At 38.3% G+C, this 25,896-nt stretch overlaps 1 protein-coding gene across 1 annotated transcript; it reads right to left on the bottom strand.

The window, feature by feature from the left end:
- Nucleotides 1–14,979: 14,979 nt before the first annotated feature.
- On the bottom strand, nt 14,980–25,398 carry LOC148122257 (tripartite motif-containing protein 43-like). The gene is made up of 6 exons (XM_087905037.1): nt 25,261–25,398; nt 20,077–20,491; nt 19,432–19,527; nt 17,923–18,147; nt 16,198–16,207; nt 14,980–15,522 (listed from the first exon to the last, which is right to left on the bottom strand). The coding sequence occupies exons 2-6, from the start codon at nt 20,485–20,487 to the stop codon at nt 15,020–15,022; spliced, it is 1,245 nt and encodes a 414-aa protein (XP_087761163.1). The 5' UTR covers nt 20,488–20,491; nt 25,261–25,398; the 3' UTR covers nt 14,980–15,019.
- Between the last annotated feature and the right edge of the window lie 498 nt (nt 25,399–25,896).

Below are 25,896 nucleotides of genomic sequence, written 5' to 3'. Positions count from 1 at the left end.
GTGGCCAATCCCCACAAGCAAATCTCTACAACAAGGTTTCCTGAGTGACTGCTTAACTGGGTGTGGAAGCTCACACCTTTAATCCTAGAGTCCAAGAGAATTAGCAGCTGAAGCAGAAGGAGTTTTAGTTCAAGGCCTGCCTAGAATATGAACTGAGAACTTGTCAAAAATGGTAGTAATTTCCCTACAATATTTTACAGTATCTAAATACTTTGTGTCATGTGCATTTATTTCACTCTTGATAATGATGATGCCAACAATCTGTGATTTTACCAAATATCAACATTAGAAAGTTCTTAATAGAAATTTAAAAAATTAATTTTAAAGGTGTTCAGAGATGGCTCAGAGGTTAAAAACTCTGAGTGCCCTACCAGAGGTCCTCAGTTCAATTTCCAGTTACCACATAGTGCTACAGCCATCTATAATGAGATATGGTATCTTCTGGTGTGCAGGCAGAACAATTTGTACATAAAAAATAAATAAACTTTTAAAAAATCTGAAGAACTTTTTGAGAATTTTGTTTACATTGTTTTCATCATATTTACCTCAACTGCAACTCCTTCAACATCCATCCCATTTCCTTAAGCACCCAATTTCTCTTTTTCAATGAAGAAGTTTATTTTATATAGATCATTTCAATTCAGTTCCAACAGAGTAGAGTTGATGTAGGTGGGTCTTCTTTCTATGTGTTACTTTCATCGGTTAATAGAGAAACTGCCTTGGCTTTTGATAGCACAGTAGCTTAGTTAGGCTGAGTAGACAGAACAGGATGTTGGGAGAAAGAAGCAGGGTCAGAGAGAGCAGATGCCATGGCTCTTCTCTCCATGATGGACTTGGATTAGAATCTTTCCGGTTAGCCACGACCTCGTGGTGCTACAAATATTATTAGAAATGGGTTAATTAAGATGTGAGAGTTAGACAATAAGGGGTTGGAGACAATGGGCCAGGCAGTGTTTAAATGAATACAATTTCCGTGTAATTATTTCCGGTTTAACTAGCCGGGGAGCCTGGATACCAGAGGGAACACAGCCTGCCACTCTTTTTACAACATAGAGTGACAATAAATTTCCAAAATGCCTGGCTAAGCTGTGTACAGTTCAAATTAACAAGCCAGAAAACTGTGTGAGAATTCAGATGTGAGGAAGTTCAGAACCTACAACATTTATTTTCAGAGACTCTGTGCAGCCTTGACTTTCCTGGACCTAGCTCTGTGAATCAGCTTGACCAGGAATTCACTGAGATCTTCCTCCTTCTGCTCCTGAAGTGGGGAGATTAAATGTGTCTCATCACCACCAGGCAGAACCTACAGGATCTCAGTCAGGTACAGTTGATTGCTTTTCACCTGAATGCATTGATTTCATCATTTATTTCTAATACATTGTTAGTTGAAATCATGAATCATTTTTTCCTCTATTTCTTTTACACGTCCTTTTTCTCAACTGAAACCAGAAGGTGTGGCCAAAATGGAAGGTGGATTCTCACAGCTCAAAAGATCTAGGTGGATCTCTCCACTAAAATGAATCAACCCACAAAGAAATCCCTCACAAGGCTGGCACCAAAAGCTGTGACCTAGATTTAAGGTGGATACTCACACCTAAAAAGTTTACAATTTTAATATATTAAATGTGTACACTTAATTTAGAGGCATCAAAAACTAAGGCATCTGTGAAGTACATAAGGAAATACTCTAAAAGTATTCTTTGAATTTAGACATCCAAATTGAAAAGTGAGAGGTAAGTAAGTACCTTGAGCATTGTACATAAGGGCAACAAAACAGTGTGTATAGATAAATCTAAAATATCATGAATCTCAGTAACTCACATTATATTGATGAATAAAGATGACCACAGGGGAACAGAATTTTTTTGGTAGTAGAAAACAATCATTTCTAAGCGGAAAACTCAGTTTAATCATATATTAATGTAAGAAAAATAACGGAATTTCCTCTGTAAGCTGTGTACTCACCCAAGGAATTGTCTCTGGCCTTAGCAGTGTTGGATGAGGATACCACACTATTTCCTCAGCTCTGGGGTCCAATCCTTAATGTCTGCAGTTGATCGATCCAGTGGTTGAAGAGCCAGAATGTATGGAAACACACTCTATCTGCTCTGGTGAAGAATGCACCTGGCTGAGCTCTGGAGTGTCCTTATATACTCTCGAAAGACCACGCCTACTTCCTCCCATGGTTGCTTTCATTAATGCTTCCATTATATAACCCTTTGTCGATAGCAGTATTCTGAATGGATGGGAGATTGAATTAACTCTGAGGCCAACCTCCACAAGCAAATCTTCACAACAAGCTTCCCTGGGTGACTGCTTAGCTGGGTGTGGCAGCTCACACCTTTAATCCTAGAGACCTAGGGAATGGCCTGCTGAAGCAGAGGGAGTTTTACTTCAAGGCCTGCCTACGATATGAACTGAGATCTTGCCAAAAAAATTAATTTTTCTTCAATATTTTGCAGTATCTAATTATTTTCCATTCTGATAATATTTTGCATTTGATATTATAACAAACGATTGTATCATGAGTCTGTAATTTGAGTAGATATCAACATTAAAATATTATTAATGGAAATCTAAAAAAAAATTTTTTTGCTTTCTTGGGACAGTGTCTCCCTTTGTAGATTTGATGCCTGTCTTGGAACTAGTTCTTGTACAACAGGCTGACCTCAAATTCATAGAGATCCACCTGCTTCTGCCTCCCAGATATCTCATAAGTTAAGAACATTGATGGCTCATCCACAGGGCCTGAGTTCAATTTCCAGTTACAACATGGTAACTACAACCATCTATAGTGATATCTGTTGTCTTTTGGGATGCAGGCAAAACACTGTGTACATAATAAGTAAATAAATCTTTAAAAATTTTAATACATCTTTGGGAATTTTGTGCACCTTGTTCTTATCATACTCACCTCAATAGAAAGTCCTTCCACACCCATAGCCTTTACTTAAACACTCAACTTTTTCTTTATTAACAAAAAAAATAAAATTTATTCCATATATGTCATTCTAATTCAGTTCCAACAATATAAAGGCATCAGAGTTCAAGAATGCCAAATTCGGGCTGTGTAAAGTTCAAATTAACGAGGCAGAGAATTATATGGAAATTCATTTGTGAGCCACTTCAGAACCTGCAACGTTTTTTATTTTTAGACTGGATTTCTCAGTGTAGCCTTGACGTTACTGGAACTAGCTCTGTAGATCAGACTGGCCAAAATTCACGGAGATCTGCTTGCCTCTGCCTCTGAAGTGCTGGGATTAAAGGTGTGTGTCACCAGTGCCAGAGACCACAGAATCTCAGTGAGATACTGTTGATCCCTTTGCACCTGGACACCTCGTTTTTCTTCTTTACTTCTAATATTTTGCTACATAAAGTAAAATTACATCATTTTTCCCTCTATTCCTTTTACTGTTCCTTTTTCTAGGCTACACCATATACAGAAGGTATAACCAAGATTTTAAGTGTATTCTCACAGCTCAAAAGATTGGGTTTTAGTTTGATTTGTCTATTTCAAATAGTTCAATGAAGAAAAATCTGACCGTGGTGGCACACACCTTTAATAACAGTATTCGGGGAGGGGGGGGAGAGACAAACAGATTACCACGAGTCAAGGCCAGTCTGGTCTAAACAGTGAGTTTCAGGACAGTCTAAGAACTCAGAGAAAACTTTTTGAAAAATCAAAAAAAAAAAAAAAAAAAAAAAGGAAAACATTCCCAACAAGGCTGCCGCAAGAAAACATGTCCAAGATTTAGATGGATTCTCACACCTCAAAAGATCTGGATTTAAGTTCTCCTGTCCACTTCAACTGAGTCAATGAAAAAAAAAACCCCTCAATAGAAAAGTCACATCTTCTTGGGTTTTGTTAATTCCACAGGGGCTGACCATATTGTATTTTGTGAACAGTGAGTAAGTTCATCCCTGATAGAGGCTACTTCTTGGTCTGGGGTGAATCTCTTCAAAAAGTTTCCACATCAACATATTCATTGTTTTGTTCTGGTTGGAGCCATGTCAAGAAGAGATAATTTCACAGCACACTTCCCGGTTTTCTGAATCATACTGTCTTTCTGACACCTCTTCCATGATGTTTCTGGAACCATTGATGTAGGAATTAGGATATAGATGTATATATAGATATGGATCGGTTCCCCATAATCTATTGATTTTTGAATTTTGTACAGTTGTGGTGTTCTGTGAGTGGCTGTCTGCATAGTCTACTGCTTATTTTCTAAAAACTTGTAAATAAACATTACTAGACTTTTTTAAAAAACTAGGTTTGTAAACTCATGTTTTGTTTACTATATAAAACCTAATAAAAGATAATAAAGTTTGAGCAAACCTGAGATCAATGTAATGAGAGATATAAATAATAAGGAGAGCTGAGACAAAAGTATTTTTGTATTATTTATATGGTATGTCAGATTTTGAGATGAGTATAGAATTCAGAGAACACAAACACCCTGAGTATGTTAAGATAGATTTCAAGGGATTTGTAAAAGGATGATGAAAAAACATCAAAATGACATACAACTTACCCATAAAACCCTGAATGAGGAAACTTGATTTGTTAAACTTGTGGAGTTTTCCTATGTGACTAGAGTACACCCTACTTCACCTTCTCCCTCTGCAGGTGTGGACTGTGTTGTGGACTCCAAGATCAGTGAAGGTGTTGATGGTTCTTGTGGTCCTTGGGTTTCTACTGCCATGCTAAGCTGAACTTCTGTAAGAAAAGTTATGTGAAGGGGAGAGCTTGCTTTGTCCACAACATCTGACTCTGCTGGAGCCTGTATTTTATCAGGTCTAGCAAAACTGGACTAAACCTCTTCCTGGGTGATGCTGGATGTACAAGTTCCAAACCATGGACCTATGTAGCTGGATGTCCAAGCTATAATTTATGAGTCTAAGGAGCCAAATATCAAAATATCATGAAAAGTGCCCCCAGGTGGATACAAAATGATAACTCAGCAGCTAATCTGTGCTGATCTATGCAGACAGCTGCTGCAGTTACTCTGGGACTCAAACGATTGCTATTGCCCTTATACAGTAAAGGTAGCTCTATGTGTCCCTGCATTAGTCTGAGCCACAGGTTCTGGTTATTCTCCGTGCTTCTGAAGATAAAAGGAAGGAAGGGGAAAAGGAAAGTTCAGGGCAGGAAAAGCTGATGTTTCTACCTCACAATTCTTCAGAAGACATCCCAAAGGATGGGTATAATGGCTCAGTCATTTTTATCTGTCACTGGGTTCCCCTGCATATATCCTCACACCCTGTGTTTCCTTGTGTTCATGTGCATGTGTGCATGTTCTACCATATATATGTGTGCCTTTATCATTATCTCTGAGCACTAGGGAGTAAGGCTATTCCTTTTCCATAACTCAGTTGCCTCAACTCACAAAGAATGTCAAACCCTAAATTTTCATTAATAAAGACTATGATATTGAATTCTTAGCCATGAAATCCTCCCTTCTGCCAGAAGTCCCTGTTCATCCACCCAACTGAGAGGAAGGTTCAGAAGAGAGTCACTCTGCCTTCTAAGGGGCCCCTCAGGAGATTAACTTGAAAAATGCCACCCCCCTCCAAATAACAATGTCTTCTTCTCTCTGACTCATGGAATTGCCACTAGAAAATATCTTCCAAGTGGCTTCATGGAGTCCACTTAAACACATGCAGAGGTACAGTTGTCTTAATATTAGAATCAAATATTAATCAGTCTATATATAGGAATAATGTGAGTGTGTACACTGTGGTATCTGCACAGGGAAGAAGGTTCAGCCTCACCACAATCATTTCATCTACTTATCATCCATATCTTCCCTTAGATTTTTATAAAAATAAAAGTTAGGACACCTTCCTGATGAAAAAGTTAAACATATTGAAATGCTCATACCCCCAGTTTTGCACTCAAGAGATTCTGTGTTCCTATTTTATCTGGATACAACTGATTGAGTACTTACTGGGACATCTTAAGGAATGATTCTTATTTAATTGCTTGTGACAAGCTCTCAGAGACAGTCTTGAATCCAATCATGCAAAGCCTGGCATTAGCACACATGACCTAAGTTGGTCACATGTTGAAATATAAATAGAGCACCAAGGGAAATGAACAATGCAGTCATATCTATAGGTCATGTATTTGGGAGAAAATATTTGGGATTTGTTGTGTAGTCTCAGGATGGAAGTACTGTGATATCCTATAAGAGTTTGAAAGTTCTTCAACAGTTTCAGTACTGGAAATTTATATGTCCATTCCCTCATTCCATGTACCCATTTCAAGACCTTGGAAACCTCTGTGTATGGTGTGATTAGGGACATATTTTTCTCGAGCTGATGGATTTGTAATTCTCTAAGGAAACACACCGTGGGGAACATCTGCGCAATTGAACTGAATATCTTCTTTCAGTGAGGGCTAGTGTAGAGGACTGAGCAAACAGGGGTTAAACTATGAAATCAAATGAGGACAAGCATTCAACTCTCAGAGCTTCCCAATTACACATACAATGTGACCTGCTAATGTACCCTCCTGTAACCATGATGGATCATGTCATCAGAAATTGAGGAAAAACAAACCACTTCAGATGCTTCTTTAAGTGCAAGATGAAAAGTAATTAATGCACTGAGTGTAGTTTTTAATTTCTTGTCAGTTTCTCTTCAGAAATGGCTTGAAATTGAATGTGAAACCTGAAGCAGAACTCATAAGTAACTCTTCATTTTGCAGATCAAAGTAAAGAAGGGAATTATATTTAATTGACATGTGGTATCTATGAAATAATCAAATCCATACAGTGAAATCTTAATTATACCAAAATATACCCTTAGAAATGATTCACAATCACAGAAAGTTTACCTGAAATGGGAATGTGGACAAAGATTGAAAGGCACAGCTTTCCTGTATTACATTTAATGTCTGGAACAGAGGAGTGACCTTTAGTCATCTACCATTTTAGTCTGAATTAACAATCCAAGACTCACAGAATTACTCTTTTGCATGTAGAGCTTTGTCTATGAATGCTGAAACTGATTATTTCTTATTTGAGGATGCCACGGTGTGCTGTAGAATCATTCTTCTGTATTGTGTTAATATATGTCACTATTATGGTTTTAATAAACAAACTGACTGGCCAGTATCTGAACAGGATAAAGTTAGGCAGAACAGCCAAACTGAGAATAATGGAAAGGAGGACAGAGTAAAAGTCGATACCGGATGGCTGCTGAGAAAGTGGGATGTAGTAAAAGGAACGGCGGGCTGCTTCCCACCGCCCGGCTAGCTTTACCCGAAAAAATTACACGGAAACTGTATTCATTTAAACTCTGCCTGGCCCATTATCTGTAGCCTCTTATTGGCTACCTCTTACATATTGCTTAACCCATATCTAATAATCTGTATACCACCACGAGGTCGTGGCTTACCGGGAGAGATCCTAACCTGTGTCTGTCTCTGAGAGGAGAGTCATGGCAACTGACTGACTCTTCTTCTTTCTCCCAGCATTATGTTCTGTCTACTCCACCTATCTAAATTCTGACCTATTAAGCCAAGGCAGTTTCTTTATTGACCAATCAAAGTAACACAGTAGACAGATGACCCTCCTACATCATTTCTCCCTTTTTCTGTTTAAACAAAAAAGAAAGACTTTTACTTTAACACAGTAAAATTGCAAATAACAAAACAGTTATCAAGCAAGAATTACAGTTACAATATTTATATCTACTTTATCTTTTATCATAACTAAGGAAAACTATAACTAACCATTCTTCAACTCCATCAAAGACTCCAGAAGGATATAATAATACCTAAGCAAACAAGAAATAAGCAGCTTCCAAAACTCTAGAAATGACAGAGACATCTCGCTGCCTGGACAGTCACCCAAAGTTCTTTTGTAATGTTGGGGCATCCATCTTCGGCCTACAGGCCCATAGTATCCAGCAGACATTTCCATGAAGCAGGAAATTTCAAAGACAGTTCAGTCACTATCTCCTGTGTCCTACAGAATGTTGCGCAGACTCTTTCATGAATCAGGAACCCCAAAAGACCATCTCTCCTTTAGGTAAGTTCAGCAGTCCTCTCTCTGTGGGTTCTCTGTGTCCAGTTAATGCAATACTCCAGGCAAGACAGTTTCTTGCCCAAATGGCTATCAAATTCCATAAGGAGCCTCTTCAATGCCCATCTTCCTCTTGAAGCAGCTTGGTGCTGTCAGGAGCAGACATGTCTCATTGTCATGAAAATGTTATTAAAACATTAAATGCCATATTCTGTAGTCTTTGAAAGATATGAATAATGTCTATCTAACTGAAATATATCTCTATATATCTAGAAAATCTAACTAACATGACTACAAGCTTGACTATTATTGATGATTATCCATTAACAACCTATATTTCTTAATTATACATTACATTTTTAAATGAATTATGCAATCACAATACGTTAATCAAGATCAGAAATGCATATACATATAACAAATTTGACCTTAAAATCCATATCAATGCAAATTATTCATATCTATATCATATCCCCCTTTAAATGTAAAAGAACACTTATAAACAATATTTGGGAATATGGACGTAGTTATTTCTCTCCAAACTTCTTCCTGCTGAATAGGGGTGCTGTTATTCAGGTCTTTCATGGTATAACCTGTGTGCTAGATTCATCTCAGTCGGCAGTTGAGGAAGTAATTTTCTGAAGGTGTTCACAGCAACCTTTCAGGAGGACGTGGCCTATCATACCATATTGGGATAGAAGCAATCCACAGGGCCTCATTCTCTGTGAAAACAAAAGAAGAACCGCCTTTCCAAAGTGTCATATCCTTAGATCCAAATTCTGAAGTCATAATACTCTTATAGTATCCATTCTGGTTTAGCTTGACAGCACATACAATGAAATGTTTCTCTGTACTTAGCTCCTTCACAGTCAAACATTTTAAAGAAAACACAATATACAGAATCAGAATTGTCTGTGAATTTTCCATTTTTACGTGGCTTATTTTTATTTATTTCTTTTAATCTATAACTATCTGTACTCTGTCTCTTTAAAGATTTTACCCTTTTTTTAAGGCATTAACTTTATTCTCTATAGTCTTTTTCTTCTCTCTGCCAAGCCTACATACAGTCATCCAACACTGTGACCCATTTAGAGGTCTTTTATGTCTGAATCTATTGTGTCTGAATCTATCTTTTATGTCTGAGTCCTATTGTGAATCTGTACTTCTTTACTGTCCAGGAGCAGTTCTTAAAATGCTAAGTGCTTCTTAAAAACTTTAGCTTGCGCCACATAGGGGTAATATGATACCACCTGTTTCCTGCCCAGTCTAAACCTTAACTGTGCTTTTATTACGATAATTGTGATCATTTCTGCCTCAGGTCAGTACAGTTTAGCATGGCGGGGTGGAGCCAGGGCCACTCCAGCCTCAGAGCCACTCACAGTTCCAGGTACACAGTAGGTCCGCATTGGAGCCGCACTCAGCAGTTTAATTCTGAGACTGAATGTGCAGCATAGAAACTCTTTTCATCCAAGTTACAGCCAAATCTGACACGTAGAGCACTGCACAGCCTGCAAACATCTCTCTGTATGGCGGCAGAAATCCGCCATGCTCTCCAGTCTGCCTAAGCCTGAGCTTGCAGTCTGCCCCAGTGCAGGCAGGGAGCGCTGAGGCATTGGCATGGTCTCAGAGAACTTTCTTCCCGATCCTGAGCGGGCACACAAACATCCAGTTCCATAAAAGCCATTGAAATGCTTTAAAGCCAGAGTTTGCAGCAGCGGCACAGCCCAGGAAGCCGCGTTTTAAAATGACGCAGCTTTTTTTCTGCCGCAATGGCTGAAACAGGAAATCTCTCTACGGCATGTCCTAGCAAACAGCAAAAAGCTGTGTTAAATTCTATATTTATGTGTAGAATTCCTTTTAAAGCCCTCTTAGGTTTTACGTGAAGTTAGTTACCATGTTGGGCGCCACTCTGTAAAAGGAACAGCGGGATGCTTCCCACCGCCTGGCTAGCTTTACCCAAAATAATTACACAGAAACTGTATTCATTTAAACACTGCCTGGCCCATTATCTGTAGCCTCTTATTGGCTACCTCTTACATATTGCTTAACCCATATCTAATAATCTGTATATCACCACGAGGTCGTGGCATACCGGAAGAGATCCGAACCTGCATCTGTCTTGGAGAGGAGAGTCATGGCAACTGACTGACTCTGCTTCTTTCTCCCAGCATTATGTTCTGTCTACTCCACCTATCTAAATTCTGACCTATCAAACCAAAGCAGTTTCTTTATGAACCAATGAAAGTAACACAATAGACAGATGACCCTCCTACATCAGCGGGAGATTTAGAAAAGGACTTACCAAGATATGAGTCATGTGGCAAAGCATGTATAAGAAATATGGGTTAATTTAAGTGTAATAATTATCTAGTAACAAGTCTGAGTTGTTGGTCAAGCAATTCCAATTAAGACAAGCCTCTGTGTGGTAATGCAGAAGTAGCTGACAGGATGGGAATACTCTGTCTTCATCTATGAACTTCAGCTGGGATGAGTGGCAGAATCTCAAAGATACTCAGAAGATGCCTTACAGCAGTGAGATGCTGGAGACCTATAGCAACATGCTGTCATTGGCAATTCTCAGGAGCAAGCACTTAGGGCTCATTAGGAGTCAGCTTCCTTCTGTTTCTTTTTTGTGATAGGGTTTCTCTTTGTAGCCCTTTCTGTCATAGAACTCCCTCTGTAGATGAGGTTGGCCTTAAATTCACAGAGATCTGCCTGCCTCTGCTTCTCCAGTGATGGATTCAAAGGCCTGTTCTACCACAACCCAACTAGGATTATGCTTCTAGGTCATGGATGACATGACTGTTCAGTGCTCTCTAGTGAATGGTACACGTTTGTTCTTTTATTTCACAGATCCTAAAACCTGCTTTTCTCTTTCTTCAAAGAATAATACTTGCAGAATATTTCAAATCGTACCCTATTTCTTATTAACTTGGTATTTCATCCCTAAGCCTGAGTTTTTCTTCAAATTGGAACAGGGAGTAGAGTCAAAGATAGCAGAAAAACTGCCAAACCACAGTATGTCAGGTTGATTGATACTTGTGCCCGGGAGGTCCTGTCTAGCATAGGTTGGCCATTTCACCAATTTATCCCAACATCCATATCAGGGCCCATACTTGTTCTTTATACTGTCAAACGGAGAATATTCTCGTGTGTTGTTGGAGGCTGCTTGTTCATATCCCTGCCACACAGACTCCCAAAATAATCGCACAGGAACTATTGTTTAAATCATTGCTTTGACCAATCACTTAAGCATATTGTTGACTAGCACTTACATCCAGATTTAACCCATTTCCATTCTTTTTATTTTACCTTGAGGCTCATGGACTACTGGCAAGGTTTCAGCTAACAGTTTGCTTCTTTCCCTCTCTTGATATCTCTTGACTCTGCCTGCTCTCTCTCTCTTTATATCTCTTCCAGTCTGTCTCTATTCTGTTAAGCCAATGACCGAAAGCAGGTTCTTTATTCATTAACCAATAAAAGCAACACATATACTGAAGGACTTTCCACACCACAATGCATGTTCCTACCTTTCCTTTAATGAGTATTTTCTTTGATTCCTATCCCTAAGCCCAATCTTTGACTTTTGTTATTTCTAGTCACCTGATCTGTAGCTCTGCCCTGTGATTCAAGACAAATATAATTGGTAGTCTCAGGAGCATCAGAGTACAATCAAAATATGTCACGTTTTTGCTATTTATTTGAGTAAAAGGGGGAGGTTTTAATTCTAACACAGTAAAAAATATACAAAATAAGAGCAATTATCAGGTAAGAATTATATTCACAATATCCAAGTCATTTGTTTTTGGTACTCTCAGAGAAAATGCTCCATTATCTATTCTATGTTGGTGACTCCAAAGTTTTCTACCTGATTCACTTTCTATCCTAAGTTGTAAAACTAACCCACAACTAACTTTATAGACCTCAAAATATTTCCTTAGATAAAATATTTACAGCTTTATGTCTAATGGATTATTCCTTTACACTTTCTCATCACTTTTCATCATCAAAAAAAGTCAGGACAAGAACTCAAAAGGACAAGAACCTGGAGGCAGGGACTAAAGCAAAGTGATGGAGTGATCCTTCTTATTTGCTTGCTCAACATTGCTGCTCAACCTACTTCCTTATAGAACCCACCACCTCCAGACCAGGGAAACCCTGCCAACAATTGTCTGCTCATTCCTGATCAATAACTAAGAAAATGCTCTACAGGCTTGCCCACAGTCACTTGTGATGGAGGCATTTTCTCAAACGGGTTTCCCTTCTCTCAGATGACTGTAGCCTGTTTCAAGTTGGAATGAAAATATCCAGCACATCTGTGATTCTACTTGGCACCAATAAGACAGTTAAGTAAAATATAGCTGCATGTATATGTATATGCATACATAGAGCTATATAGTATTTTTATTGAGTTAGAAGTCAAGTGAAGGTTTTGAGCATACTTCATAAAGATCTCTAGCACTGATGTCAAGCTTTCGTTCTAATAAATAATTCTGACAAGTTAGGAAAATAAGACCAACACTGGTGTAGGAGATCCTTCTGTTTATGTGTTGCTTTCATTGGATAATGAATAAAGAAACTGCCTTGACCTAGTTGATAGGGTGGAACTTAGGTAGGCAGAGTAGACAGAACTGAATACTGGGAATAAAGGCAGAGTGGCAGATGCCATGGATCTCCTGCCTGAGACGGACGCTGGTTAGAAACTTGTAGTAAGCCACAGTCACGTGGTGACACACAGATTAACAGAAATGGGTTAAATTTAGATGTAAGAGCTAGCCGATAAGAAGTTAGAGCTAATGGGCCAAGCAGTGTTTAAATGAACACAGTTTCCGTGTGATTATTTCGGGTGTAAGATAGCCAGGTGGCTGGGACAACGAGCAGCCCGCTCCTCCTGTAACAGAGAAGAAAGAACCTGCTCTCCATGCAACAGATGAATGATGCCCAACATATGGATGATTGCATCCACATAAAATCTGAGAGAGCTTGGGAAGTAATTCTAGACAGAAAAGAATGGAGTAAAGCCTGGCTTCTTGGTAGCAGCAATTTCTCGGATCTGTTCTGCTTCCTAGAGGCAAGCCATCTCATTTAAGAGAGGCTTCCTGACTCAGCTTTAGCTGAAAACCCTGCAGCTCTTTAAGAGGTCCTGCCACAAAACAGTTAAATGGTGTTGGAAAAAGCTGACCGCAGGGGGAAAAAGATGTGCCGTTTTAAAAGGCAGGCTTTCTGGGTCGTTGTGCCAGTGCAAACTCTGACTCTTTGAGACAAGAGGTCTGGCTACAGAGAGAGCATTTGTGGGATGTTTGTGGACACAATGTTGCAACTTCCTTGCTGGCAAGGACCTTGAAACCCCATAGAGTCGTGACAATAAACAAGGCTCTAGCCAGGTACCTCTGCCATGAGCCTGGGATTTCAAGAAGCTAAGGAATGGGCTGGATCCAGATGTCAAAACCACTTTAATCCCTCTCCATATTGCTTAGCAAATTAAAGACTCACATGGTCATAAAAAAAAGAGAGAGCTAAAGAGAGATTCAAAGATGAAGAAAACCTTTAAATGGTTTACAGTGTGTTAAAAATATATGCAGGCTAAAGGTTAAAGTCTGTAAAATAAAAAAAGAAAGAGAGTAGTTGGGTGTTGTGGCAAACATATTTAATCACAACACTTGGGGGCAGAGGCAGAGAGACCTCTGCAAATTCAAGGTGTTGTACCACACACCTTTAATCACAGCACTTGGGAGGCAGAGGCATGTGCATCTCCGTGAGTTCAAAGACAGCCTGGTCTACAGAGGGAGTTCCAAGACAGGCAAAGTTTTGCAGAGAACCTGTCTCAAAAAATTAAAAGTGAAAATAAAAGGTATAGAGTTTAAAATAAAGCCACGTAAAGAGGGAAAACACACAGAGAATCTGGATATTGAATATTATTATGCTTTCTTTGAATTGTTTGAATGCTGAGGAAGGAGCAGCAGCTGCTAAAAGATATTTGCGTATAAATGCTGCTGAATTAATCCAAGATAGGCATTTTGAAAATACCTCGACTTCAAAATCGAAGTCAAAAGGTATGTTACTTTGGAGAAGAGATTTTGCTTTTGTTTCCACAGGTAAGGAGAGGCTGTGAATTTATTTTGAGTTAAGAAAAATCCAGTTTGATCAAGGAAGACCAGTAGGAATCTCCAGTAGGAACAGATGGCCAATATGTCTGAGTTCTACATCTAGAACAGATTCAAGACTGCTGCCTGAGATGATCAAGACTCACAGGATATTTCAGTCAGGCCTTGATTCTAATTCTAAATTTTCTTTAGGTAACCATAAGATTGCCAATATGCCCAACCAGCAGGAAGTAACCTAGAATACTCCATCCAAACTCCCAAAAAAAAAGGACTGTGGATATTTTCCTTTATTAAAAAAAAACAGAGGGGAAAATGGTGCAGGACAATTCTGTATTCTGACAATTAGGTTTTAAATAAACATTGATTGGCCAGTAGCCAGGCAAGAAGTAGAAGCAAGGCAATGAGAACAGGAGAATTGTGGGAAGGAAGAAACCCATTCCTCTCCAGTCCTGTCCAGACATGGAAGAAGCATGATGTGACCTGGCCCACTGAAAAAGGTACTGAGTCATGTGGCTAACATATACTAGAATAATGGGCTAATTACAAAGCTAATACAAAGCCTGAGCTAATGGGCCAATCAATTTATAACTTATGGAGACCTCTGTGTGATTTTTATTTGGGGCTAAACGGCTGTGAGACCTGGTGGGAGAACAGAAACCAGGCAGGACAGGAACCCCCAACAAGCAAGCCCTCATTTTGCAAAATACCAAGACAAACCCATTATGAAATAAAATTGTTCTTTGTGGAATACGAACAACACAGGTAAAAAGGCAACATAGTCAAGGCTCTTTTTCATTTTATAGTATTTTAATATTTAATATCAATAAAAGAGGTATCATTACAGTAGGAAATAGTTAAAAACACAAGATAATGGATTACAGCTTAATATGGTACTGTTTGGCCACTGGAGAAGAAAGGCCAAACAGTGTCACTGAAGGTGCCATTAGGATATTTGTATATGAGGGAACTCTTGGCAATATTCAGAAAACTTAAATATCCATCCTCACAATCAAGGAGCACACCAACCTGGCCCAGTGGCTTCTCTATATAGTGATGGGATAATGGGTTTGTGGTGAGGAGACTGTAATGACTACCCTCCTCCACACAGAAAAGAAGGAATGCACCCTCAGTTTCAAAAGCTTGGCTTGCATTCCTAAACCAGGAATTGGTACAGACTCCTACAGCCCATTCCGGGTTGTCCTCCAAGTCCACTTCCCAGTAATATTTCCCTGAGATGAAGCTCTGTGATCCCCTGGAGACAAAATAGATTCCAGCAGGATCCACAAATGTATCTAGAACCTGAGGTCTGAGGTTGAGTCTTCTCATGATATTAAATAGGTTCTTCTTGTAATGGAATACAGTCAGATTTTCAAAGGAAATGTACACTGTGGGAAGAGAAACATTTTTGTTAAAATTACCATTTGTATTTCTCAGGAGACAGAGGTCACTAGAGACTTCTCAGATTTTTAAAAACAGGCTAAGATAACAGTTTAAATGTGGCTCAGATACAAAGACAAGGATTTCCAAAAGAAAGAGATTGGTAGCATGATGATAACTTTTATATTATTTTTGTAGGTGCTTTAGAGGAGAAAGCATCAACATACCTCTGACAGGTGACTTTTAATTGAAACTAGTAAAGTGAATATGTGTACATAGCAGCCACGGCAATAGCAAAGATTATCTTCCTGGGTCTACATAAAAATTATTCTTAAAATATATGCAGTGATTGCTTTTATATTGATGTTGCTCTTTCCATGTAATTAATCATATTTATATGAAAGATAGAACTCAAGAAACTTTAGAAGTAGATCCCCGTAAGTAATTGTCCTCCTTTGACCTCTGGTTCCTCAGATACTTTTTCCCTGTGAGATTGAAACTGACTTCTAAATCTATGAGGGGGATTTAGACACAGCCTCATGTCCTATCAATTTGTTTTATATTCATTGCTCATGATACATGGCTCTGTTTAGTTATTTTATGATTATTCTTTTTAATTCGTTTTGAGATAGGGTCTTGCTTAATAACCTTGACAGGTATGGAACTCATTATGTTGACAAGACTGTCCTCAATCTCACTGGCATTCCTCTCTCTATGATATTGTTGGTATTAGTAGTGTACAACACTACATCTTGTATAATTTTAATATATTAACTACAATGTAGTATAAAAGTCCATTGCTAAAAGGTGTAAAGGAACATATGTACTGTTGGAGATCCAACAGTGGGTACACTTAATTGAAATTGCCCTGTCCTGAATTAATTAACCATTCCTTATGCCTCAATGAAAAACTGATACTCTCTTTCAGCTACTATTACATGCAACCTGATACATTGGTATTCATTTTTGTCTCTTTGCTTGTAAGGTAATCATGTGATTAATTGAGATTACATGTGATTAACAAAGACCTATTTCTCAGGCCTTAAAATATTTATGTTTGTGAAGTGATCTCGCCGTGGAAACGTCCCTCTGCTATTTCCATCATTGCTCACACTCACCTTTGAAGTAGTTGAATCGTTCAGTGAGTCCAGTGATGGGGAGGGCAGAGAGTTCTGGTTTCATACCCTGGGGAATGCTCAACTGCATTGACTCACTCCTGCAAGAACAAGAAAATATTGGTTTGCCTGGTAATAAAGATATCATCACAGTTGATTAGGAAAACCTCACTCCAAGTTTAACCAAATGGCTCTGGAGTCCAATCCCCTTTCCACACAAGCCTGACAACTTGAGTTCAATCCCTGGAACCCATGGTGGAAGTGAGGACTCTCTCCTGAAAGTTGTCTTCTGACCTCCACACATATGCAATACCACTTGGCATGAACATCAACACACATTTACTCCTCACAAATATAACAATTCAAATAAAAAATCCAAAACACATCATAAACAAACAATTGCATATTCTCTCTTCAAACTACATATGCACTTTGCTTAGGTAGCTTGATCAATTTTATAACAATTTTAGGGTGTCTCGGCATGCACCAATAGCTAAACACACCTTCTGAATATGTCGTCCAAAGCCTGCAAAGAAAATGAGAAAAAATATGTTACTGATAAAATGGAATACAAAGTTTCTTTGTGATGTTTATAAATGACAGAGAACATCACACTATCTAACTTGAAAATTTATATTTAATACTTGGGATAATACCAACAAGGTAGGTTAGCACCAACCAAATTCTTGATAGATCAGGCTGTGAGAGCAAAATATGACAAGGACCTTGATACTGATTTTACATTGCTTTTCAAATGCCAACTGTCTACAAAAGGAAACCTTCACTATCTTGAACACAAAACATATTTATACTTTAACAAAGGGTACTTCAAATGTCTGACTTCACCATTGCATTGTGCCTCATGCTTCTAATTCTAGAATTGCTAGAGCAGAGGCCTGAAGATTACTGTGAGTTGTATGTGATCATGAGCTGGAGAATAGGAACCTGCCTCAAAATCTCTTCCTTGTAAAGATTTTGCAAATTGCAACTTTCAAAAAGAAGAAATTAAGTAATAACTTTCTTTGAAATTGTTCATAATATCCAAGTAGAGTCTACGGAGTATAAGAATGGCAACACTGAATTTCATCTTTCAGAGAAGCAAGCTACAAAAGCAAAATGTTAGGACTTATTTCTTGGGGAATGTACTGGCACAATTCAAAAACTTCTCTGGCAAGATTATGACAGAATTTTGTTTCTCCCGATTATTCCTGAAAAGGAACCCCCTGACGTAAATGAAGGGAATTGTGAAAGCTATCTTAGTCAAGCAATCACCAGTCACTCCTCCCTGCTCACCTGCTGCAGCAGCACCACATATGGCTCCTGGGACATCAACATCAGATCCTGATACATTTCCCTTAGTTGTTTGCTCTTTTGAATCATCATGGCTTCATTTTCCCTTAGTTTCTTTAGAACACGGTTGCCCTCATTGTTCATGCCCTCAATGTGTTCCTCTTCCTGGTCACATATCCATATCTTAAACTCTCTTCTGATCATTTCTTCCCTCATAATCAGGTAGTCCTAAACAAAACAGGACATTGTCAATGATATTTATAAAATACCTCATTCTCCTCCATTGTATCCTTCTATGCTTAAATTTGATGAAGGACTCTTATCACTGTGCTACACACACAATGACGGACTTGTCAGAAAATGGAAATTCCGTGGTTTAATTTATTCCTTCTCAGGGAAACAGTCTTTCAAATTCCCTTCGTCATGAAAATATCTGCTGGAACTATGGGTCTGTAAGCTGAAGATGGAGGTCCTGTTTGTTACAGAAGAACCTTCAGTGACTGGCCAGGAAGCAAGATGTTTCTGTCAATCGAGAGTTTTGAAAGTTGCTTACAACAAATTTCCTGTTAGGTAAGGTATTGTTATCTCCTTCTGGTGTCTTTGAAGAAGTTCAAAAATAGATAGTTTCATTTATAATTTTCCTTATGATTAAAGATAAAGTAGATATAAATATTGTAACTAATTCATGTTTTTATGTCTATTTTTTATATGTAATTTTACTATGTTAAAGTTAAAACCTTCATTTTTCTCTAGACAGAAAAGGAGAGGTGATGTAGGATTCCCCTCTGTATGCTGTGAATGTGTTTTGTTACCATTGGTTAATAAAGAAGCTGCTTTGGGTCTCTGGAAAGGCAGAAGAGAGCAAGGTGGGAATCCCAAGCAGAGATAGAGGAGAAACTAGGCAGAGTCAAAGAAATGCCATGTAGTCACCAAAGGAGAAAGATGCAAACCTCCAGCAAGAAGATTACCGTTGAAGCACCAGCCTTGTACTAATACACAAAATAACAGGAATTGGATAATTTAAGATGTAAGAGTTAGTTAATAAGAAGCCTGAGCTAACCAGTCAAGCACTGTTTTGATTAATATAATTTCTGATTATTTTGGGTCTGGGTGGCCAGGAATAAACAAGTAACCTCCCTCAACACAAAGGCAATCAAGCCCTAAGTAAGCATTTCCACCTGTCAAAGAAAACCAGGGCTGCATGAATAAATGGCACGGACTGATATTTCATATGTTCGCGTGAGTATGAAATCTGCATGCAATAATTAGAATTCGTGGTACAATCCTAGAGTCCAATGCAGTGTGCTGAACTGTCAGTAATTCACACTTTAGTCTCAGACTCTTTTTCCATAGAGCCAGATCATCTTTTCAAGTGCAGAACTATATTTTGCAAGCAGAATTAGAGGCCATCATAACATGTTTTCCTAGTATCATATCCTATGAGTAATCTTGAACTATGATTTTGGAAAATAACTATCTCAACCAGATTCTCAGCATACATCTCACACTCACTATAAACAAACTTTTCACTCTGCTTTCTTCCTCTAGATTCTCTTGATTTTCTTGGATCTTCTTCCATAAAGATGTCATTTGCCGTAGAAGTTTCTCCTTTAAGAAACAATGAATATCTACTTTTAATAAACGGAATGATGGGCAAAATCTTAGACATTAAATAAATTAACTTTAGCAAAAAGGGAAGGATCACAATGTTCCATTTTTACTTTAGGTAACTTTGAATTTTACATTTAAAGCATAGAAATAGAATATGGGATATCCCTTTGTTCAAATAACATGATAAATAATTATGAATAATATCTGAGTAATTTGCATATTATTGGGTTTCTCACAAGCTTCTCTGTAACTGACTACATTGTATTTTCTAATTTAGTCACCAGTCAAAGATACTTTTAAAAGATGTGAATAAAGTATTTCACATTACAGTGACCTGGAAATACTGTAAAATAAAACACAAGTGATCTTACACCCATGGGTCTCCCAAGGAATGTTTACATTTATAGTCACTCTTTCTTCACTAACTGAAAATAAAGGGCCACCATTCAGAAAAGAGTGGATTCCTCATAATCAGGACCAGCATATGGTTGTGTTCAGCTGAGCCTCATTCTCCAGGTTTCATGTTTTCTCAGAAACATCACTCACCATTTGATTCTCAGCAGCTGCTTCAGTGGGACAGTGTCTGTGACCTCTGTGCTCATGGGAGTCAGAGCAGAGTCGACAGAGGTAGATCCTGTTCTCCATACAGAAGGTTCTCTTGGTCTCCTTGTGGGTCACACACTGATGCTCCTCAGAGCTCAGGTACTTCATGAGGCTGGCTTGTCTGGCAATGGACACCAGCTTCTTCAGAACAAAGCAGGTTCTGAAGTCCTTCTGCTGGGATGGTTCCCTACACTTAGGGCAATGGACAGGAAGATGGCTGTCTTCCCAGGAAAAGTAGAGGCAGGCTCGACAGAAGCTGTGGCCACAGCTTATGGTGACTGGATCTGTAAGGTAGCTCATGCAGATGAAGCAGGTGAGTTCTTCCTGGAAGGCTTGTGAGAGGTCTGACTCCATTTTTCTGAAGGAAGAAAGTAGTACTGATGTTATTGTACCCAGAGAAGGAAAAAAACTTCACAAAATTTGATTAATGTTGTGTTTCTGTTCTGTTTATAACAACACATTCTTCATTTTCTGGCATCCAAAAATCAAAATAATCATAGGATTGCAGTTGCTAATTTTTTCTGTTTCACTCTTCTTCACATGAATACAGATTGATCTGATGACTTTTTGTGCCCTACGATCTGCATCTTTTTCAGAGACTCCATCCAAATTAGTATCATGCTTCAAGGTCTGAGACATGCTTTCTCAGTGCTTATGAATGTATTTACACTGTATTGATCAAAGTACTTCAGGTCCACATTTTGGTCACTTACTACAGAACGATGTTGGTTGAAATCTTCCATCTTTAGTTGTCTATACAGGAAAAAAATTCCCGAGTAACAGGATCCCTAGTAAATGTTTAGCTTTCTGATTTAAGCATCTTGCTCATAAACATCCCATTATCTATCCCCTTGACACATGAACACAATATTAGTTACTTCTCTTTTTTCTGCTGCAAATATGTAACAAGAATAAGAATTTATGTTGTCTCATAATTCAAGGACATTGTCCATCATAACATGAAATAAGCGGTGGTAGAACTTGAGGTACCTGGCCTCACGGTTTCCAAAATCATGGAGCACTTCATGTGGATCCCCAATTATAGTCAAACTACTTCAAATAAACCTTCAACATGCCAACAGGATCCCATGTCTATACAAAGATCCATCAAGTGAATACCAGGGGAGTCCTTATGGAAACTTGTTTGCTTACTGAAGATACACATCCTGGTTTGAGTGTGGAATGAATCCTAGAGACATGAATGAGATTCTCAAGACTGTTTGAGACTTGGCTACCTAATCAACAGGTGCACACTCCCTTTCTCTTTGAATATCTAAACAAATCAAGAATCTTGGTTTGTTTGAGGGAAATATCCTCCAAATAACTTAAGCTTCCGGGGTCTGAAGCAAATGGATTCAATGACTTTAACTGGTGGTATTGTGTATGCTGAAAACTAGTACTAATCTTCACTGTCAATATCAGTTTAGAAAAGAGACTGTATTTACAAATTTGGCTTTTTTAACTTATCTGATGGTCCTCTGTTGGTATGTTTTGCTGTAGATGCATCATTTCAAAATACTTTGTAAGCACACGAAAATAATAAATATTAAAAATGAATTTTAAAATATTGTGCCAGAATTTAACCAGACACTAGTTTCATGAATAAAATAGTTGAGTTAATTTTCAGGATTTTTGTTCTGTTTTGTTTTTTGTGACAGGCTATCTCTGTTTAGATTGAGATTCATCCTGGCATTCGCTTTGTGGAACAGTTGGCCTTAAACTCACTGAGATCTGCCTGTCTGGCTCCCAACTGCTGGGATTAATGGCAGGTAACACTATCTAGATTTCAGTAATTTAATCACGTGTGTACATCTAAACTCATAAATCAAAAATAGTAATAGCACTTCTTCCATGATCGTAAGGTATGATCAAGCATTATTTCACACTGAAATTTTCCTATAGTTTACAACAGAAAAATACCAAAATAAATTACTTGACTATATCTTGAGTCTTTGCTTTTATACATAATATCTATAGAAAATATCTGTAAAGGCCAGTAATTGTCAAGGAATTCAAAGCACTTCATTTTTATTGATTTTTATTGAGCTCTACATTTTTCTCTGCTCCCCTCCCTACCTCTCCTCTCCCCACTTCAGCTCTCTCCCAAGGTCCCCATGTTCCCAATTTACTGAGGAGATCTTGTCTTTTTCTACTTTCTACTTCCCATGTTGATTAAATCTACGTAAGTCTCTCTTAGTGTTCTCAACGTTGTCTAAGTTCTCTAGGATTGTGTGTTGTAGGCTGGTTTTCTTTGCTCTGTGTTTAATTTTTATATATTACATGGTATACTTAATATACAGGTATCAGCACTTTTGAAATTTAGACAATCAAAATCGAACAGGAGCTTGTGAGTCAGGCAGTGGTGGCACACGCCTTTAATCCCAGTACTCTGGGAGGCAGAGGCAGGTGGATCTCTGTGAGTTAGAAGCCAGCCTGGTGTACAAGAGCTAGCTCCAGGACAGGCTTCAAAGCTACAAAGAATCCCCGTCTTGAAAAACCAAAAAGGAAGGAAGGAAGGAAGGAAGGAAGGAAGGAAGGAAGGAAGGAAGGAAGAAAGAAAGAAAGAAAGAAAGAAAGAAAGAAAGAAAGAAAGGAAGAGAAGAGAAGAGAAGAGAAGAGAAAAGGACCATGTAAGTACCTTTAGCATATTACATCAAAGCAACAAAGGGGTGTGTTGTATAGATAAATCTAAAATTATCAATCACTCTGATCATATTTTATTTATAAAATAAAATGACCACATAGAACACAATGCTTTTTGGTAAGTGGCAAATGGTAATTTCTAAGCAGAAATCTCACTTGGGTAAAAAAAAAAATAAGAATAAGAACTAACAACAATTTTCCTCCTGTAAACTATGCATTCACACATGGAATTGTCTCAGGTCTCAGCACTGTTAGTGGAGACACCACAACATTTACCTCAACTCTGGTGTCCAGTCCTCAATGGGTGCAGATGATCGATACAACAGTCAAGGAACCAGAATGTATGGAAACACACTCTGTCTGCTCTGGTGAAGAATAGACCTGGCTGGGCCATGGAGTGGGCTCATATAGTCTCTAAGAACCGTGCCTACTTCCTTCCATAGCTGTTTTCACAAATACAAATACGTAACCTTCTGTAAGTAGCAGTATTCTAGTTGAATGAAACATGGAATTAGCTGTGGCCAATCCTCACAAGCAAATCTCTACAACAAGGTTTCCTGAGTGACTGCTTAGCTGGGTGTGGAAGCTCACACCTTTAATCCTGGCGTGCTAGACAATTAGCAGCTGAAGCAGAAGGAGTTTTAGTTCAAGGCCTGCCTAGGATATGAACTGAGAACCTGTCAAAAATGGTAGTAATTCCCCTACAATATTATACAATACCTAAGTACTTTGTGTCATGTGCATATATTTTGCTCTTGATAATGATGATGCCAACAATCTGTGATTTTAACCAAATATCTCTTATATTTGGTAAATATTAAGAAATATTACCAAATATTTGATAATATTTCTTAATAGAAATTTAAAAACTTAGTTTTAAAGGTGTTTAGAGATGGCTCAGAGATTAAAAGCTCTGAGTGCCCTACCAGAGGTCCTCAGTTCAATTTCCAGCTACCACATAGTGCTACAGCCATCTATAATGAGATATGGTATCTTCTGGTGTGCAGGCAGAACAATTTGTACATAAAAAATAAATAAACTTTTAAAAAATCTGAAGAGTTTTTTGAGAATTTTGTCTACATTGTTTTCATCATATTTACCTCAATTGCAACTCCCATTTCCTTAAACACCCAAATTTCTCTTTTACAATGAAAAAGTTCATTTTATATAGATCATTTCAATTCAGTTCCAACGGTGCAGAGTTGATAGGGAAGTCTTCTTTCTATGTGTTACTTTCATTGGTTAATAAAGAAACTGTCTTGGGTTTTGATAGGACAGCAGCTTAGATAGGTAGAGTAGACAGAACAGGATGTTGGGAGAAAGAAGCAGGGTCAGAGAGAGCAGACACCATGACTCTCCTCTCCATGATAGACTTGGGTTTGAATTCTCCCAGTAAGCCAAGACCTCATGGCGCTACAAGCATTATTAGAAATGGGTTAATTAAGATGTGAGAGTTAGTCAATAAGGGGTTGGAGACAATGGGCCAGGCAGTGTTTAAATTTCCCTGTAATTATTTCCGGTTTAACTAGCCGGGGAGCCTGGACACCAGCGGGAATACAGTCTGCTGCTCCTTTTACAACATAGAGTGACATTAAATTTCTAGAATTCCTGGCTAAGCTGTCTACAGTTCAAATTAACAAGCCAGAGAACTGTGTGAGAATTCAGATGTGAGGCAATTCAGACCTGCAACATTTATTTTCAGAAACTCTGCACAGCCTTGACTTTCCTGGAACTAGCTCTGTGGATCAGCTTGGCCAGGAATTCACTGAGATCTTCCTCCTTCTGCGCCTGAAGTGGGGAGATGAAATGTGTCTCATCACCACCAGGCAGAACCTACAGGATCTCAGTCAGGTACAGTTTATTGCTTTTTACCTGAATGCATTGATTTCATCGTTTATTTCTAATATATTGTTAGTTGAAATCATGAATCATTTTTCCCTCTATTCCTTTTACACGTCCTTTTTCTAAGCTGAAACCAGAAGGTGTGGCCAAAATGGAAGGTGGATTCTCACAGCTCAAAAGATCAGAATTTAGGTGGATCTCTCCACTAAAATGAATCAACCCACAAAAAAATCTCGCACAAGGCTGGCAGTAAAAGTTGTGACCTAGATTTAAGGTGGATACTCACACATAAAAAGTTTACAATTTTAGTATATTAAATGTGTACACTTAATTTAGAGGCATCAAAAACTCAGGCATCTGTGAAGTACATAAGGAAATACTCTAAAAGTTTTCTTTGAATTTAGACATCCAAATTGAAAGTGAGAGGTAAGTAAGTACCTTGAGCATTGTACATAAGGGCAACAAAACAGACAAATCTAAACTATCTATTGCAATAACTCACATTATATTGATGAATAAAGATGACCACAGGGGAACAGAATTTTTTTGGTAGTAGCAGTCATTTCTAAGCTGAAAACTCAGTTTAATCATATATTAATGTAAGAAAAATAACGGAATTTCCTCTGTAAGCTGTGTACTCACCCAAGAAATTGTCTTTGGCCTCAGCAGTGTTGGATGAGGACACCACACTATTTCCTCACCTCTGGGGTCCAATACTCAATGTCTGCAGGTGATCGATCCAGCAGTTGAAGAGCCAGAATGTATGGAAACACACTCTATCTGCTCTGGTGAAGAATGCACCTGGCTGAGCTCTGGAGTGTCCTTATATACTCTCGAAAGACCACGCCTACTTCCTCCCATGGTTGCTTTTATTAATGTTTCTGTTATGTGACCCTTTGTCGAAGCAGTATTCTGACTGGATGGAAGACTGAGTCCACAAGCAAATCTCCACAACAAGCTTCCCTGAGTGACTGCTTAGCTGGGTGTGGCAGCTCACACCTTTAATCCTAGAGACCTGGGAATGGCCTGCTGAAGCAGGGGGAGTTTTACTTCAAGGCCTGCCTACGATATGAACTGAGATCTTGCCAAAAAACTTAATTTTTCTTCAATATTTTGCAGTATCTAATTATTTTCCAGTCTGATAATATTTTGCATTTGATATTATAACAAACGATTGTATCATGAGTCTGTAATTTGAGTAGATATCAACATTAAAATATTATTAATGGAAATCTAAAAAAAAAATTTTGCTTTTTTGGGACAGTGTCTCCCTTTGTA

The sequence above is a fragment of the Myodes glareolus genome, chromosome 4 (genome assembly GCF_982192425.1).
Source record: "Myodes glareolus chromosome 4, mMyoGla1.1, whole genome shotgun sequence".
Classification (NCBI taxonomy): Eukaryota; Metazoa; Chordata; class Mammalia; order Rodentia; family Cricetidae; genus Myodes; species Myodes glareolus.
Note: the sequence above shows the minus strand (reverse complement) of the source record. Positions and strands in the feature narration are given on the sequence as shown.

Excerpts from the sequence above, each read along its gene's own strand:
- LOC148122257 (XM_087905037.1), bottom strand. The coding sequence starts at position 20,487 with ATGGAGTCAGACCTCTCACAAGCCTTCCAGGAAGAACTCACCTGCTTC. Across the intron at positions 19,528-20,076 it reads CAGCTGCTGAGAATCAAATG|GAGAAACTTCTACGGCAAAT; the intron begins GTGAGTGATGTT and ends TGTTTCTTAAAG. Across the intron at positions 18,148-19,431 it reads GAGTGAAAAGTTTGTTTATA|GACTACCTGATTATGAGGGA; the intron begins GTGAGTGTGAGA and ends TGTTTTGTTTAG.